The 16,158-nt window shown below is 37.4% G+C and overlaps 1 protein-coding gene across 3 annotated transcripts in view; it reads left to right on the top strand.

Moving 5' to 3' along the window:
* Nucleotides 1–16,158, top strand: part of grb14 (growth factor receptor-bound protein 14) — a 22,263-nt gene that overhangs the window by 2,714 nt on the left and 3,391 nt on the right. The window contains exons 1-8 of one of the 3 annotated variants that reach the window (XM_005723421.1): nt 4,960–5,178; nt 8,891–9,047; nt 10,373–10,494; nt 10,621–10,695; nt 10,819–10,956; nt 14,310–14,420; nt 14,544–14,639; nt 15,002–15,064. In XM_005723421.1, coding sequence (XP_005723478.1) covers nt 5,116–5,178; nt 8,891–9,047; nt 10,373–10,494; nt 10,621–10,695; nt 10,819–10,956; nt 14,310–14,420; nt 14,544–14,639; nt 15,002–15,064 — 825 coding nt within the window. In that variant the 5' untranslated portion in view covers nt 4,960–5,115. Of the gene's footprint in view, nt 1–4,959; nt 5,179–8,215; nt 8,583–8,890; nt 9,048–10,372; nt 10,495–10,620; nt 10,696–10,818; nt 10,957–14,309; nt 14,421–14,543; nt 14,640–15,001; nt 15,065–16,158 lie in introns of those variants that run through there. The other 2 variants (XM_005723420.1, XM_005723419.1) reach the window with 2 other exon arrangements.

The raw sequence follows: 16,158 nt of genomic DNA, 5'->3' as shown, positions 1-16,158 counted from the left end.
CACCAGCAGCTATCAGCAGTATAGCTGCTGGTGAGTGTGAGCCCTTTATCTATGTGTTCATGTGTCTGTTGCCGTTGATGAAATATATGCACAGAAATGCATGATTTAGTGTTTTAAGCTAAGTGTCTAGAGTTAATTTTGGGACAATGGTGCTGCAAGTGAATTGTTTTAAAAAAAAAAAACTGTGAATATATGATTGAAGTGCAGGCGTTGCACTGCATTAAGCACTTAATGCCTAGAGTATTATATATGATGCATGAGTTTTTGAGACTTCTACGTCATCAGCATATTAAATGTGATACAAATTCAAGCTCATATATTCAAATTACTAATTTATTTATTTATTACAAAATTGTCCGAAGGTCAAATAAATACTTGTTTCTGGGAATTATTTCATAGTTCAGGCTTTACTGGGTCAACTGTTTCAGTCCATTTTTTTTTTCTACATAGTTCCCTATTTTCAGATTAATTGGGCAACTGACTTAAGCAGTTTCATGGACAGGTGAAACCTGTTTCCTCATTATTATGTGACACATTAAACAGATAAAAGATCAGGAGTTGACTCAAAATAATGAATTTAAATTTGATAGCTGTTCACTGGTGTTCTCAATATGAGTTTCAAAGACATGTTAATGAAAGTGAAGGATGCCATTATTAGACTGAAAATAAAATTATTTTATCAGAGCGAGAGAGAGAGAAACAGTTCGCTCTCTGCAAATCAAGTTAAAGGGAACCTGTTGTAGTCATTTTCAAGACCATATTTTTATTCTTTTATTTTTCCATCAAAGCTATAAGGACATCCTCGCATTGGCATTAAATAGATTCAAGAGTAGAGAGAAATTGTTGGAAACCAAATGTTTAAAGTGTCAGTTTTTAGGTTTTGCTTACACTGGCCTCATTATTTAAAACTTGAGACCATGTTTAATAGTGTAACACCAGCAGTATATCCATGTGCTTATTCTTAGTCTCACCAGGATCCTTGGGAAGATAAAGACAGTATGTTAGGCTGAACAGCTGTTTTTATGTCACTGTCCTAATGGCACAGCATGGTGACCTCCTTTTAGAGGCACTCAAAAAGCCAATGACATCATTGTTCCAACTGTGCTGCACTTGTCCCCTCATCCACCATTCACCCGCAAAATTGTCCATTTGGCTTCCCAGTGAGCCTTTCTGGGTAGTAATTTTTATCATCAATCATAATTATCTAAAGATAATAATATTCCTCTAGAGATGGCATTCGATTATAAAACAGGCAGCCAAGGAAACTGATACTGAGTCTCACCATTGTGGTACTTCTCTAACTTACCACATTTTCTCTTAATTGAATGGTTTTGCAGAATTGTGGCAAGACCCAATGCTTGACATCGCTTTGTTTAGCACTGCTGTTGTGCTTTCATTGTATTTTAAAAAACAAGCAAAAAATTGATTATGACTCTACAAGAAAGAAATAGAGTTGTAAATGAATGAATTACAGAGGTAATGTCATGGCGGGGTGCGCCGGTGTGAAGAATGAGGTAGACCCAAGAGCAGACACGGTGGAGACAGAACTAGGTTTCCAAAATAAGGCAAGCCTTTATTGTGGCTGAAGGCATGACAAAAACACTAGGGAACACTGAAACTGGAAAAACTAAGAAGACAGAGAACACTGTGTAAACTAAAAAGGCTAACACACTCTGTGAAGGAACTATGGAAAAAACTATAAACACAGAGTAACTAAGCAGGCTATGAAACACAGTGTCACAATAAGGGAAACTACGAAAATACGAGGTGAGGATAACAGACGATCTGACACTGACACAAAGACACACTGGGCTTAAAAACACTGAGGAAGTCATCAAGGAATTAGAGACAGAAGGGGAACACAGCTGGGAGGAATAAGACCTAATGAGACAGGGGGAACAAAGCTAGAAACACTGACATAAGACGGGAACATGAACCTTCAGAGTAAAACAGGAAACAAGACACCACTAAACAAACACGCAGACACGACACAGAGAGACAGACTAGACACTGAACTAAACCTGCAATAAACATGAGAACACAAAAACCTACGAACTAATCCCTAAACAAGAATAACCGAAACATAGAGTCATAATCATCATTATCATCATAATAAGAAAAAAATCCAAAATGCAAAAACGCACCAAAAACATAACAACTCAAAATACTGGGTCAAACTGACCCAGAACCGTGACAGGTAATACGAAAATATTGTTTACCTTGTGATTTCTTGGACTAATGTTTATAATGGTGTGCAAATTTCCTATGCTGCCTCAGCAGTTTCTGACATATAGTTCATAGCATGAATGTGTGATAGATTTGCAGCATGTTGAGGGTGTTGCCTGTCCCTCGCCCTGACAGCTGCAATGTGCTCCAGCCCCACCAGAACTCTGAACTGGATAAACAGAAGGTAATGAATGGATGGATGGATCCAAAAAATAAAATAAAATGTAAAAAAGCAGAAGCTGTTCCTTTTTCCTTGCAACCTAACAAGTAACAAAGTAACATAGCGATGAAACATGGACAGCGGGGTCCTTGCTTTGCACTAAAAATCTCCCTTCCCAGAGGTTAGCATGCACTATATACCTTCATATATGCACCACTGGCCTGCTGCATCGCTGGCTGTTGTCTTACTCTGACAGAGCCTGCAAGGGGTCTTGTCTGAAACAGCTATGGTCAAGGACAATGTGTCTGGCGCTAGCTTTGTTATGGGAGTTGTGGCGACTCTGTTATCATTCTGGGTCCATTAATTCCAATTCATTTTAGCAGCGTGATAACTAGCAGCGTCTGCTTGTCTGTGCTCTCACAAGTCAATGTACTGTGTTTCCAGATAAACATGAAGTCTGTTGTTGCCGGTTCTTCTTTTCCTGTGTGTTCTCATGAGAGCGTGCGAGTACAGTAACTTTAGCCAAACCGCCATGTTTCATGCTATGAGGGTAAATGTGATGAAATATAGCGATGAGAAGAGATACAAGAAATTTATTGTAGATGCAGAAAATTAAATTCTTTTTCAAGGATTTAAGAAGTCACAGCTTTATCTCAGTGTAGGAGAAGCTCCCATGTGTCACGCAGAAAACTATACCTAAAACTACCATTTTAAAAAAGTATTTTATCAGTTTTACCCCTTAGCTGTAAAAGGCTGATGGCATAATGTCATCGCCCCTCCAGGTAGGCAGGCAGGGTCTCAAGGTCAGAGGGTTTTTTTTAATGAAACATAAACTGTATTTAATCATGAATCCACACATTACCTTGAAGTTGACCAGATATCCAACAATAACACATCAGTATGTGTGTGACTTTTATCAGATAATGAATTCCAGCATCCTGGAAGTTTGCAACTGTTTCCTCCTTTCAGATGAATGCACAAATCACAGTGGGTGTAATTTGTGAAATGAAAAGTCTGATAGAGTCTAGTTATGTACTCACTGGCCACTTTTTTTAGGCACACCTTGCTAGTAGTGGGTTGGAGGCTTTGGCCTTCAAAACTGCCTGAATTACTCATGGCACAGATGCCAGAAACATTCCTCAAAATGTAATATTTTGACTTAATAGCATTAGAAAGCTGCAGATTAGTCGACTTCACATCTAGCCTTTTAGATTGAGATCTTGTCACATTTGAGTACAGTGAACTTATCACATTCAAGAATTGTGATCACTGTGGTCATAAAGGGATGGACACGGTCAGCAAAATACTCAGTTGGGTTTGATGAAATGAGTTTCAATGATCCTTATCTTGCCCAAAGTTAAGAAATGTATCCCATGCCATTACAGCAGTCTGAACTACTGACACTTTGCCATTTGATGTGCTCTTCTGCTGCTGGCGCCCCTCTGCCTTATGGTTTAACATTGTTGTGCATTCAGAGATGCTGTTCTGCATACTTGTTTTATAACCAGTGATTCTTTGAGTTACTGTTGCTTTCCTGTCTGCTTGAAGCAGTCTGCCACTCTCCTCTAATCTTGGATATCATCAAGGCACTTTCTCCTGGAGAACTGCTGCCCACTGGGCATTTTTGTATCGGACCACTCTCTCTAAACTTTAGTTGTGGTTTTTTGTAAAAGCCCAGTAGATCAGCAGTTTTTTAACTACTCATAGCAGCCAGTCTCACACCAATAACAATGTGACATTCAGAGTCATTTAAATCGCCTTTCTTCTTCATTCTGAAATATTTTTATTGACAAACAACTGAATAGGTGTTTCTAATATAGTACCATTTACATGTAGTATAATTTATCACAAAAATAGTCAGTTTAAATGTATAGTTTTGCTAAATTTGACTTTGGTGCACAGTTCTTAACAATGGAAAACACTAAAACAGAGCTTATAACAATGTTATTATTGAACGGATGCTCATCCATTCCATAAAGTCACCAGGCAGGTTATAAATGTTATTCACAGATTTTAACACTTTTCAACATTTTAAAATGAGAAAACAACTAATTTGAGATCTGATGTACTTTTATGGATCTACATTAACCTAGTTTTTATGAGCTTGTTTTTGTAGTTTTGTGGTTTTGATAGCTACTCATTTCCAAATTCCTTGTCTCAGAAGGAAACTGAACATTGATAATTAGCAAGAATATATTCATGCTTGTGAATGTTCTCTATAAAAAAAAGTGGATCAGAGACTAAAAATAGCAGTGTAGTGTCTGGCTACAAAAGTAAGAATGAAAAAATATGATACATGTGCTTTCTGGGAAATTCTTCAGCTTCTTGTTTTGGTTTTACATTATCGCTAGGCTAAAATTGCTCTTTTTTTAAAATAAATATTTAACGTTTCTTTGGCCTTGGACTGTATATTTTAACTGTGTTCACCATGAGAAACATTTTACTTTGAGAAACTCCCTTTCTAAAAGGAAAGAAAAGGAAAGAGATTTTACATCCCCAAGGACAGAGGAGGAGTTTGTGCTGTGGTGAGGAAACAACATTTGGTTTCTAACACTTGCAATTTGATGAATCACACTGTTAGCACTGGAAAGGCACAGAAAAGAAATATATATAAACTATTTTTAATACTATCATATTATATCCAACTATAATTTATACATTAGCCTTACTTTCAATTACTATGCATGGATATTTCTTTTCATAGTTAATTGTGCAGGTAAGGCAGAAGCATGAATTTCCATGCAAGAAGAGTCACGTTGCCTGCCGTCACACCTCTTTGTCTGCAGAAGCGGGTAGGAATCTTATATGGATTTGTTTTGTATTGTCTCCCTCTGTGTTAGCGAAGGGCTGCTTTTTGTTTCTGTTTAGTGTTCTAAATTTAAGCTGTTTTTCCAGATGGTGCTGGATTAGATCCGGTCTCCCGTGACCACTATGTAAAGGCTTACAATGTTTAAAACTTCTCAAAGATTTAATCTTCATAAATGTTCTGCTCACATATGGTGTTCACAGTGGCTGTGCTATTGTTACTTATTTAAATTGAGATATTTGCAGTACTTTGTTAAAAAAAAGAAATTGTACCATAAAACACATTCTTGCTATTAATTATACATCAATACTACAGTAGCCTTTTGAAGATGTTAAGATGTATTAAAAGCAGAAAGTAGCCCGCACTTTCATATCACAAATGGAATCTGGTGAAGTGTCACTTTTCTTTAATATGGAATATCAGTGCTGAACAAGGGAAAGCAGGGATGTTCATACTTTAATTTAGACATCAGTACAAAGTGTTTCAGTATCTTATAGGATGTATCTAATTAAAATGTAGACTGTTCACAAGCAAAACCACAATTACATATTTTTAAGTTTAATGTGAAATACCTGAGCCCAGTCCTCTAGCAGCCACTGTAATTTACAAAGTAGCAACTACAGCTTCCCAGCAGGCTTATCAGTGTTGGCTGATAACATTTGGCTGGTGTTCTAATTCATCTCCTTATTGTTGCACACTGACTCCACCGGTCTAAAAAAAAAACTTTCCAAATGATCTAATTCCTTCTAGGTCTCGGGACAATAGTAACGTTTTGGATATGTAATCTTATAAGTGATGATCCAGTTGTAAACAGGTTTACCTACCAGAAAGGAGGTTTTCTAATAATTTTAAACTCTTTATTTTCAAGTTTTATTTTAGTGGATAGCTAAGAGAACTGTTCTCTGTCGTTTTCTTATATAGACGAGGCTGGAGGCCAACTTTTTACCACCACTCAGTGATATAGCTGCAGCTGTGGGAGTGCACTTCAAGGTTTAACCAGAGAAGGCTAATTGGTAAAATGGATCACTCTGTCCTGTCCTTGAGATAAGAAGGTCTAATAGAGAAGTTTATGTTCAATAAGACTATATTTAGTGCTGCATACCCAGTATCTGGACTTAGTCTTCCTGTTCCAGACTCTTTTTTTTTCTTTTTTACTTTTCATCACAGACCTTTATGACACAGCACGATGTGTTCTCACCCTTGTGATACAACTCTTGAAATCAACAGCCTTGTTGCCATCATAGTTTGATAAATGCAGCTTATATTGGGAAATTGTGCCAGTGTATCCTCAACAGTAATTTGGTGGATCAGTAGTGGCTCACCACCTATTCATATGTGTAAGTAAGTATACATATACGTGTATAAATAGTAAGGTTGCCTTAATTTGGACTTACTATGCAGATTTTTTAAGTGAATTGAAAATTTTACTATTCCAACTTGAAAAGAAAATAGCTGTCTCAGTGCACCACATGCACTGATCAGACAGACTACTGGCAGTTGAAGTTAGTAGCAATGACCATTTTTACCGTTATTCACATTTATGTGGATTTAACTTTTATAAATCAGAACTATATATATATGGATACAGTTTTTGTGTGGCAGCATCAGTTTTTTTTAGCTTTAATTCATTCAGATAAATATAAGATCAAACTCAAAGTCTTCACACATGTAAATGCACTTTTCATAGCATCACTTTAACTGGCATCTCTCCTTATAACTGTACCCATAACTTTTGCTATACTGAGTAAATTGATACTTTTAGTTAGGAAGTCATGGCACTTTCTTATTTTCCATAGGAGAAAAAATATTCTCCAGGTAATTTTCTCTGTTTTTGCACACTGTAACACATAAGTTGTTCTTGATTGGCATGACAGACATGAAGGAAAACATAAATGTTTCCAGATGAAAACGTGGGCTTTTGCATCAAGGTTACCTGCTCATGGCTGCAACTCTGTGTTTACTGATAAAGGCATCAATGGCTCCTGCAGCAGGGTGTGTGGCCTTGTCTTTTATTGGAAACACTTTACTAATGATTAACGGTACTGGCAAATCATGCAACATAATTAGTTTCTAGTAGTCAAACTAAATGCACGAGTTATTATTTCATGAATTATTTTCTGTTTTAAATTTAAAAAACCCCCCACTGTTTTTGTGTCTCATGGTTCAGATAAAATGACCCTTTTGAAGGGTATATTTACTCATTGTATATACTGTATCTTGTCGTCCAACCTAAACTGTTCATGAAAGCAACTTTCTGCTGAGTAATGCAAACATAAAGCACATCTGCAATGCTAATGGCCCACAAAGACTCCTTCGCCTCTGACAGACCCTACCCTGTTCTCGGTGAAATCTGATACCCAGATGATTTGATTTGGCCAATTTTCAGAAAGCCACATCCTTGAAGCAACTCAGCTAAAGCCCCTGATACAGTCACCTCCAGCAGTGCAGTAAATGCACATCTTATTAAAATCAGTGAACTATATATATATATGAACTACAATGAACAAATCAATTTGTTGCGTATGATTTTGCACTTTATTATCAATTCTTCTCTTTTCCTTTTATTCAGGTCAAAACCATTTTAGAAAACAAACCTGTAGTGCTAATATGCAGCAATGACTACATTAAACAATGAGTGATGAAATAAACCATTCTTAAAAGATAGTTCTCTTATACTCACTTTGTGACCTGATTGATTACAAAGTGGTTTACACTAAGAGGTGATGTCATAGGTGGAGGGCCCATTTGCTGAACCTCAGCCCTGTTGAAAAGCTCTGACCTATCTCTACAGAAAAGGTGTCAGGCTTTTCCTGTCCAGGTTTAAGCTACCAATTGACCTCACTCAGAGAAAAGAGACAGCCATTTGGTCTTTGCTCCTACACTTTCCATACCTGCCTCTGACAGCTTTAGACTGACTTGAACCAGCACCTTTGTAATTGCTCTTGGGCTCACACAGGGCATTATGTAGGAGATCTGCTTGCCTTGGGTGTGTGCATGTCAATTCTAAGGGGGTTGGAGCCATGTGACTCTCTCTCTCCACCCTCTAGTAAATAAGCAGATTGATCTCTGGCTTCCTGACTCTTACTGGTGAGAAAAGGAGGCAGGTGATTTGGTATCGAGCACCAGTGATACACATATGTGGATTCAGAAAAGAAATCTGCTGAGAGGGAGTTTTATCTAATTGCCTAATTTCAGCTTCACTGTGGCACAGAGCAAGATAAGGAGAGAGCGGGAGAAAGGCTGCTTGTGACAGCTGACACTTGCTGCGCTGTCTGATGAGAGTGTTTATATTTCTCACAAAAGCTCTCATTTGCGATGCTTTGTACTCAGCCATGTTTTGGCTACAGAACTAGCCCAAACTCAATACTATGCTTGGCTCCAAACAAGCGGGTAAGTTCCTGTTTAATGTGTCTTGTGTTCTTTGTGTTTCTCTGCAGGCTTGAGTCTTTATATTCTGTTTTCTGCCTTGTAGGACATTTGTGTTGTGTCTTTTTTTTCTTATCTATTATGTTGTTCAAATAGGCAAATGAGCTACCTGTTTACTATACGAAGGTGAAACTGATTGGGTTGTATGGTACTTATAACACAATCTTTTACAGTATGTCCAATCTGAAAACACAACTTATGTATCTTTAAAAGTCACTAACGTCTCTCACTGCTTGCCTGAAATGGTTGTTAATTTAATGTTTCTGCTTCAGGTAATTAAAGTTTATAGTGAAGATAATACCAGCAAAGCTGTAGAAGTTCCTTCTGATGTAACTGCCCAGGATGTATGTCAGCTGTTTGTCTTGAAGAATCACTGCATTGATGATCACGCCTGGACACTTTTTGAACACCTCTCCCATCTAGGAATAGGTAAGATGATGCTGTAACAGCTACCCAGTTATTTACATCATACTAAATTTTAAAACAATGATGGCAAAAAATTATTTGCAGCATTTTCAGTCAAGTTTACCCATAAGTCTTGCAATAATCCTATCAAAATGATTCTTTTTCTTTTTAACACTCCGTTTCAAGGTTTTGAAAAAATCAGTTGTGCTTTTCAATGCAGTTAAAACTCACAAATATCAGCTTGATCTCAGCACTTTAGTTCTAACAATGAAGGATGAAAAAATACACCAATAAGCCGTACCACTAAAACCACTAACATTGGAACCTGTTGATATGTTTTGTTGTAAGTGGACCTTTTTATAAAGGCTAAATTGCCATGTCTAGGTAACTAGACCCGGTCATATCCAAAGCAGGAGGTCTTTGTTTTTACACTTTGCAGTGTGCAATAACTACCCAGAGTGGTCTAAGGAAGGACAAGTGGGAAACTGGTGACTGGGGAATGAGGGCCAAGGTTAAATGATGCTTATGATGTCAAAAAGAAGAGCTACAACAAACAAACAACAACAAATTCCTGAATGTCTCAACACTAGTTATGATAAGCTGTCAGAAAGAAGGACACAGAATAAATAATGTTATGTAACCATGGACTATGACTGTAACTGTAATTATTTATTTAACACGGTACTTTATTATATACTGGTAGATACTGTATTTGTATACAATATACAATTATCCATCTATGTGTGCGTGTACATGTGAATTTGCCAGGGATACACCTAATTTGCTGTAGATGAGAACACATATTTAGCCATTTTTAGACAAACTAGTTTCATCATTTGTTTCATCATTTGGTAATCTGTTCTGTAGATGTTGTCAGTGAGTGTGGGTTTTGTTTATTAAGCATTTTTTTTAACCTGAATTAAATCAAGATTATTGTCAGTAACAAGTATATTCATCTGATAACAACTGATATTTATTCAACTTACACTGCTGGCTGAATGCAATATGTCTTCCAGTTATTCAACAATCAGTTAAAATTCTAGGAAATAATTAAGTTCTAGGAAATAACTGTTTATGTTGTACCTCTTGTACCTCTTGCCATGCCCGTAGCTGGAGGTTACACATTAATGTAAGGTTAATAATCAAACTCTTTTCCTCAATGCAACTTTTGCTGGGGAATCATTTTCAGAGATTACTCTATTTTTCAAGAACATTTAATTCCATGTCCTCAACCTTGCTTTGACCTGATTCTAGATAGTATATTTTAATAAGAGGGAAAACAAAGAACAGGAAAAACAGCAACAGCAAAACAGGTTAACATGTCATTTCTTTGTTCTTGCTCTCACTAGAAAGAGCTCTGGAAGACCATGAGTACGTTATGGAAGTGCTTTCAAGCTGGGCGATGGACACAGACAGCCGGTTGTATTTTAGGAAGAATTATGCTAAATATGAATTCTTTAGGAAACCACTGGTGAGTTAGTAATTATACAATTCTATGTATACATATCTATAGTCATACACAGCAAGTCTCTTTGTACTAGCCCAAAATTATGTGGGTGGAAGAAGTTAATAACTGATGTCTCTTTCATATTCATAGGACTTTTTCCCAGATCACATGGTTTCCATATCGAGTGAAACCAATGGGATGGTGGATCACTGTGACCTTATACAGGTATCAGGTTCTTAGGTTCTTTATGTTTGCACTGCACTCTCTCTGCCCTGTAGTGGAGATTGTTACTGTGATTATTTAATGTACACACCCAACTAAGAACAAATATTCCTCTACCCAACGCAGACCTTTCTGAATTCCAGCACTTGTCCTGAGATCCATGGATACCTTCACGCCAAAGAGCAAAGCAGGAAGTCTTGGAAGAAGTCTTATTTTGTTTTGCGGCGGTCAGGGCTTTATTTCTCCAACAAGGGGACTTCCAAGGTTTGTAGAACAAAATAACTTGTCCACAGAATGTGTTATGAATTCTGGGAAAATCACAGGTTGTTTAAAATTATATTATTATTAAGTGGGCTATTCCATACAACCAATCTTATTGCATTACACCAGTTCATTTTCTAAAAATCCACATCTGTACATTGGACGAGGGGTACTTTACAGAAGAAAGATATAGGATGAAAAATGCATTGTTCCAAATGGAAAACTATACTGTTGTTTAAATTTCTAGGGATTGATACAGGACCTCTGTTTGTGCATTTTGGGCCACCTCTTCATGTTCTGGCTACATCTCACTCATGTTGTGAGAGGAGAGTGAAACAGGTTGAGCTGGATTTTCATTAGGTCAGCTGGCACAGCAGCCATGCAGAAACTGTACTCACAATGCTGCTGACAATTGAAGCTTATACCTAGCCACCAGGCACGCTAACACATCCACTTTTCAACTCCTTTCATTTTCTACAACAGTAGACCTTTTGTTGTTAAGTGCAGGTTGACCTTGGCAAGGCGCCCACTTTTAGTCTATCGTGTTTACTCTTCTTCTTTGGTTTTGGTCAGATGTTTGCTAGTCAGTTACCACAGACACTAATGACTGTGGCGTAACATTAAAAAAAGACATAGGAATAGTGAGTCACATGAAAGCAGGACAATGAAAGTCTGTGAGGTTTTTTTTTTTTGTAAAGTTATCCTTGAAACAAAATAGCTATTGATACCATCGCAATACAGCCGCTATCAACATATCTAAATTTATCCTTATCTTTTGGTTACATTAAGAGAGTAACCACACCCAGAATGGTTGATAATGTGTTATTATTAGATGAAAATGTACTGTTTACCCATCATATACAATGATCCAAAGCATGCTTTGACATAAATGTAGATATCATTTATCGTTTACTCTTGTAAAACAAATATGTTATGGTCTTTTAATTACATTGCAATCCAAAGATAACATGAATTGCTTAAATCCTGTCTTTGGAAAATAGCTCATTTTGAAATCAACCCTAGCAACACGACAAAAATAAAACTGGTAGGCAACAAAGTACCTGTGCAAATTTGTCTAATTTTAAAAACTTAATGATAAGACACACAGTCAGCTGTTCATCACGTCAGTAAAGGTTTCTGCATTTGAAAAATCTGCTGTTGAGTTTGTGTGTTTCAGTGTTATTTGGCTTATTTTCTGTTACATTTTAAAATAGTTAGCTTGTGTGTCTTTGATTGTTTTGCCTCTGTTGTTTTCCCTCTCCTGTCCCTTTTCGCTCAACGCTTTTTGTTTTGTCGCACAGTCCGTCTGTCCATGTCATGTCTCTAATTTCTGTCCTTGGTCAGTTCACCACAACAATATTGCAGAGAAGCTTTATATTGTAAATTAAAGACCCTACAATGTTGTAGGAGAACTCCCCAAAATCCACTATGACCAAGCACTTGGCAACAGTGAAGAGGAAGAACTCTGTTTTACTGTTTAACTGGAAAAAAATCTATAACTAAGCAGGCTCAGGGATGGGTAACCATGTAAGTCAACTGCAAAGAAGATCATAGATACAACATACAATTCAAACTACTGGAGAACAATGTAATAAGTTAATATCTGTTTGGTAAATGAGAAGAAGTGTTCCCAGCATGTGGATTCTATGACAGCATAGTAATAGGTCATTCAGGGTCACCTGATTCAGGAGTGGAGTCTGATAACTAAAGGCCCTACCTCCCTAAGAACGTTTATTCTTGGAAACTCTAGGAATAAAAAACAAAAATGACCCCATGGGTTGTTTTTCTTCAAAATCTTTAAAATGCAAAGTTGTAATATATTCATATTCCAGGTATTCCTCATAAAATATGTTTGTAACATGAGGCCATTTGCATTTTTATTTATTTTTTCATTAATTTAAAAAATGCAGTTTTTGTATCACTACCCCACTCTTCCACAAGTGGGGTCAAAAATGACCCCAAGCAGTTCCTATGGAATCTTTTATGAAACTTTCATTCTTAGCAGCTCCAACCGTCCCACTTACACTTCTGATGGATCAAGAATTAATTTTTACACAGTAACATACATGATTTATAGTCAGGGCTGCACATAAGTGGTCCACAGGTGCGCATTCGCTGTCAAAATAAAAGTATTCCCGGAAATTCAGAGAATATGTGCCTCTTTTGTGGTGGAGATAGTAATTGCTTACGAGCTTGCTTCTTCGACATCTTTAAGAGTTCTGAACAAATGTCTGTCCTCCTCCAGAACATCTAATGTACGCAAACGAGTGTTCCAACTTCTTATCTGGTACGCGTCTTTTATTTTGACAGCAAATGCGCACCTGAGGACCATTTATGTGCAGCCCTGTTTATAGTTTCCTGTGCATTTAAAACATTGTCCTTTCTGATGTTTTTAAAAAAAAAAATATTTAAAGTAACGTGGCTGCTATGAGGCCAGCTAGGATCCCTGTGGACCTTGCCCTACAAATGATCCAGGACAGATGGGATGAAGAGCCCATCGGTGGCATTGACTCAGAATCTGACATCTCAGATATAGAGGACCCAGACTATTGTCCCCCCCTCTGAACAAGGCCAGTCAGATACAGAGGAGTCCTCTGATGAGTCCTCTGAAGAGGAAATGGATATTGAGTCTAACAAAATGAGCCCCTCTTACTGCTCTAGCCACAATATTCTGAATTAGTAGGCCAGGGCTTGCATCTGGGTCTAGTACTGTCTCCCCAATAGATGCGTGGAAGATGTTCATGTCTGATAATATAATAGAAGAGGTGCTGACATGCACAAACACGGAGGCACGAAGAGTAGCAACAGACAGAGGAAAAGAGTGGAAAAATGTAATCAAACATAAGCTCCTGGCCTTCATTTGATTGACCATTCTTGCAGGAAGTGAGAAGAACTAGGATGTACCAGTCGGTGTGGTTTTGGGAGTCCTCTGCATAACCCATTGTACAAGGCCACTATGTCAATTCAAAGATTTAAAGATATTCGCCGTTTCTTGCACTTTGATGACAAGAGGACCAGAGCCTACTGACTGAAAACAAATCACAACCGAGTTTATAGCAAAATGCATTCTTTCTATTTGGGGTCATTTTTGACAAGTTTTTCCTTTTTAAGACTTTTAATTATTTTGTAATTTTCAATTATTTTAGTATTTCATTTTTTTTGCATTTGTGATCACATCAAAAAAAACACAGAAATGTTCAAATACAGATACACTCAGCACTCACCTGAGATGTTTCTGTATTCCAGGTATAGACATGAAGGCTTAAGATTGTTTCATGTGCTGTTTTATACTTCACACCTCCAGTCCATACCTGTTCTGTACCTTTGTCTTATTATGACCTCTCTGTGTTTAACAGGAACCAAGACATCTCCAGTTCTTTGCTGACTTCAGTGACAGTGATGTCTACACTGTTTTGGCAGCCAAAAAACTACACGGGGCACCTACAGAATTTGGCTTCTGTGTGAAGGTAAGAGCAGTATTGTAACTGATGTTGTTACTATAAAACAGAGACATGCCAAAACTGTATAGAAGGAGCAGATGCACGCTGATTCACAGGGCTGTTTTCTTTTCTTCCAACTTCTCACCTCAGTCCACAAAATGCAGTTCTGCCCGGGACTTGAAGCTGCTTTGTGCAGATGACGAGCAGACCAGGACCTGCTGGATTACAGCCATGCGCTTGTTAAAGGTTGGCTTGCTGATAAATAACTCTGGGTGATATCTAAGAGTAGGAATGCTGAGTCAGTGTTTGAATCAGATTTAGCTTTGGGAGGAGGTCAAGGGAAGCTTTTGAGTGATGCTGGAAAATCACTCCCACTCTTGATAGAAGCAGCATGTGTTCATTGTCTGGATATAATCTGGATACAATTTAGAGCATTACTCACCCCTGCTAGTCCACAAATTATATACACAGTGCATTGCAACATATTTACTTGTACCTGCCATTTGTAATCACTACACCATTGGTCTGGAAGGATTATGGGTTAACACACAACAAATGTTTGGATTAAATTGCACAATTTTAATCACTTCTTTTTTCCTGTGTTTTAGTTTGGGATGCAACTTTACCAAAATTTCATTCAGCCACACCAGAAGCAAAAAGCCTCACCAATGGTTAGTTAATGTTTTTCTTGTTTTAGTAATTATACTAGCTTTATATTTTATTATTTTGTCTCATATGTGGCAAGTTACCTGTTTTTAAAGCTACTTTAAACACAATTTTGGTTAGCAACAACTTGAATGATTGTGTGAACCAGCAGGTTAGTGTGGCAACCCTACATGGACCTTTTCACTGCAGACATTTTGACTTGTCACAGTAAGCAAACAGCGGGTGAAATAATAATGGTTCACTTCAATTTTGTGTCCCAGTAACCCTTGACAGTAAAACGGCTTCCACAAAAGCAAGACTTAAGTAGAATCTAGCCATCACCTATACACCTTTTGCTTTTCTTAGTGTGACTCCTGTGAAGTATTTCTATAACTGACAAACTTTCAGTTTTCTTCAATAATAAGGAACCTTTTAAAAAGCTTTATTTGCCCAAGTTAAGCTCATGCTTTTGTTGCTCTAGCCCACAATCCTGATAGCGCAGAATCTACAGCCTACAATTCAAACAAACAGATAACATTAGCAAACAGTTAGGAAGTACAGTATTATATTTAGCAGGTAAAAAGTTATCAGATTCTACGAAAGCTAAAAAATAAAGTGCACTGGACATACATTCATTTGGTGAAATATAAATCTTCAAAATAATGCCCCTCTGTCTGGTGTAGCTTGAAAGACACAAAAGTAACATGAGCCAGCAAATAGTGGTGTGGCAATATAATTGTATGGAGCAAATGAGGAATCTGCGGTGTCCCAGAATAGCCTTAGACTGCGCTGAGAGTATTTTTGCAACAGCAGACACAGTCTATTTATGGGTAATGAACATGTTCATGAACTACTCGCTTTCTAAAAATACATAGTGATCAGCTGTCCACAGATTTAACAACTTGTCACCTCTTCTCTAGTGTTGGAGTGTCATGTGTTGCCAATAACTTTACTGAGAGGATTTGCTAGAAAGACAGGAGAATAAATGAATATCTTAAATGCAATGTCGGGCTATTTAGACAAACTAGAATACTAGATTACTGCTTCATTGCACTGAGTTAAAAACAAAGCCCTGCTCTTATGCTGATTAGCACATTTATAAGTAATAGGATTTATCTTT

Source organism: Pundamilia nyererei, unplaced genomic scaffold, assembly GCF_000239375.1.
Source record: "Pundamilia nyererei isolate P.nyererei 1_Seehausen unplaced genomic scaffold, PunNye1.0 scaffold00009, whole genome shotgun sequence".
Taxonomy (NCBI): Eukaryota; Metazoa; Chordata; class Actinopteri; order Cichliformes; family Cichlidae; genus Pundamilia; species Pundamilia nyererei.
Note: the sequence above shows the minus strand (reverse complement) of the source record. Positions and strands in the feature narration are given on the sequence as shown.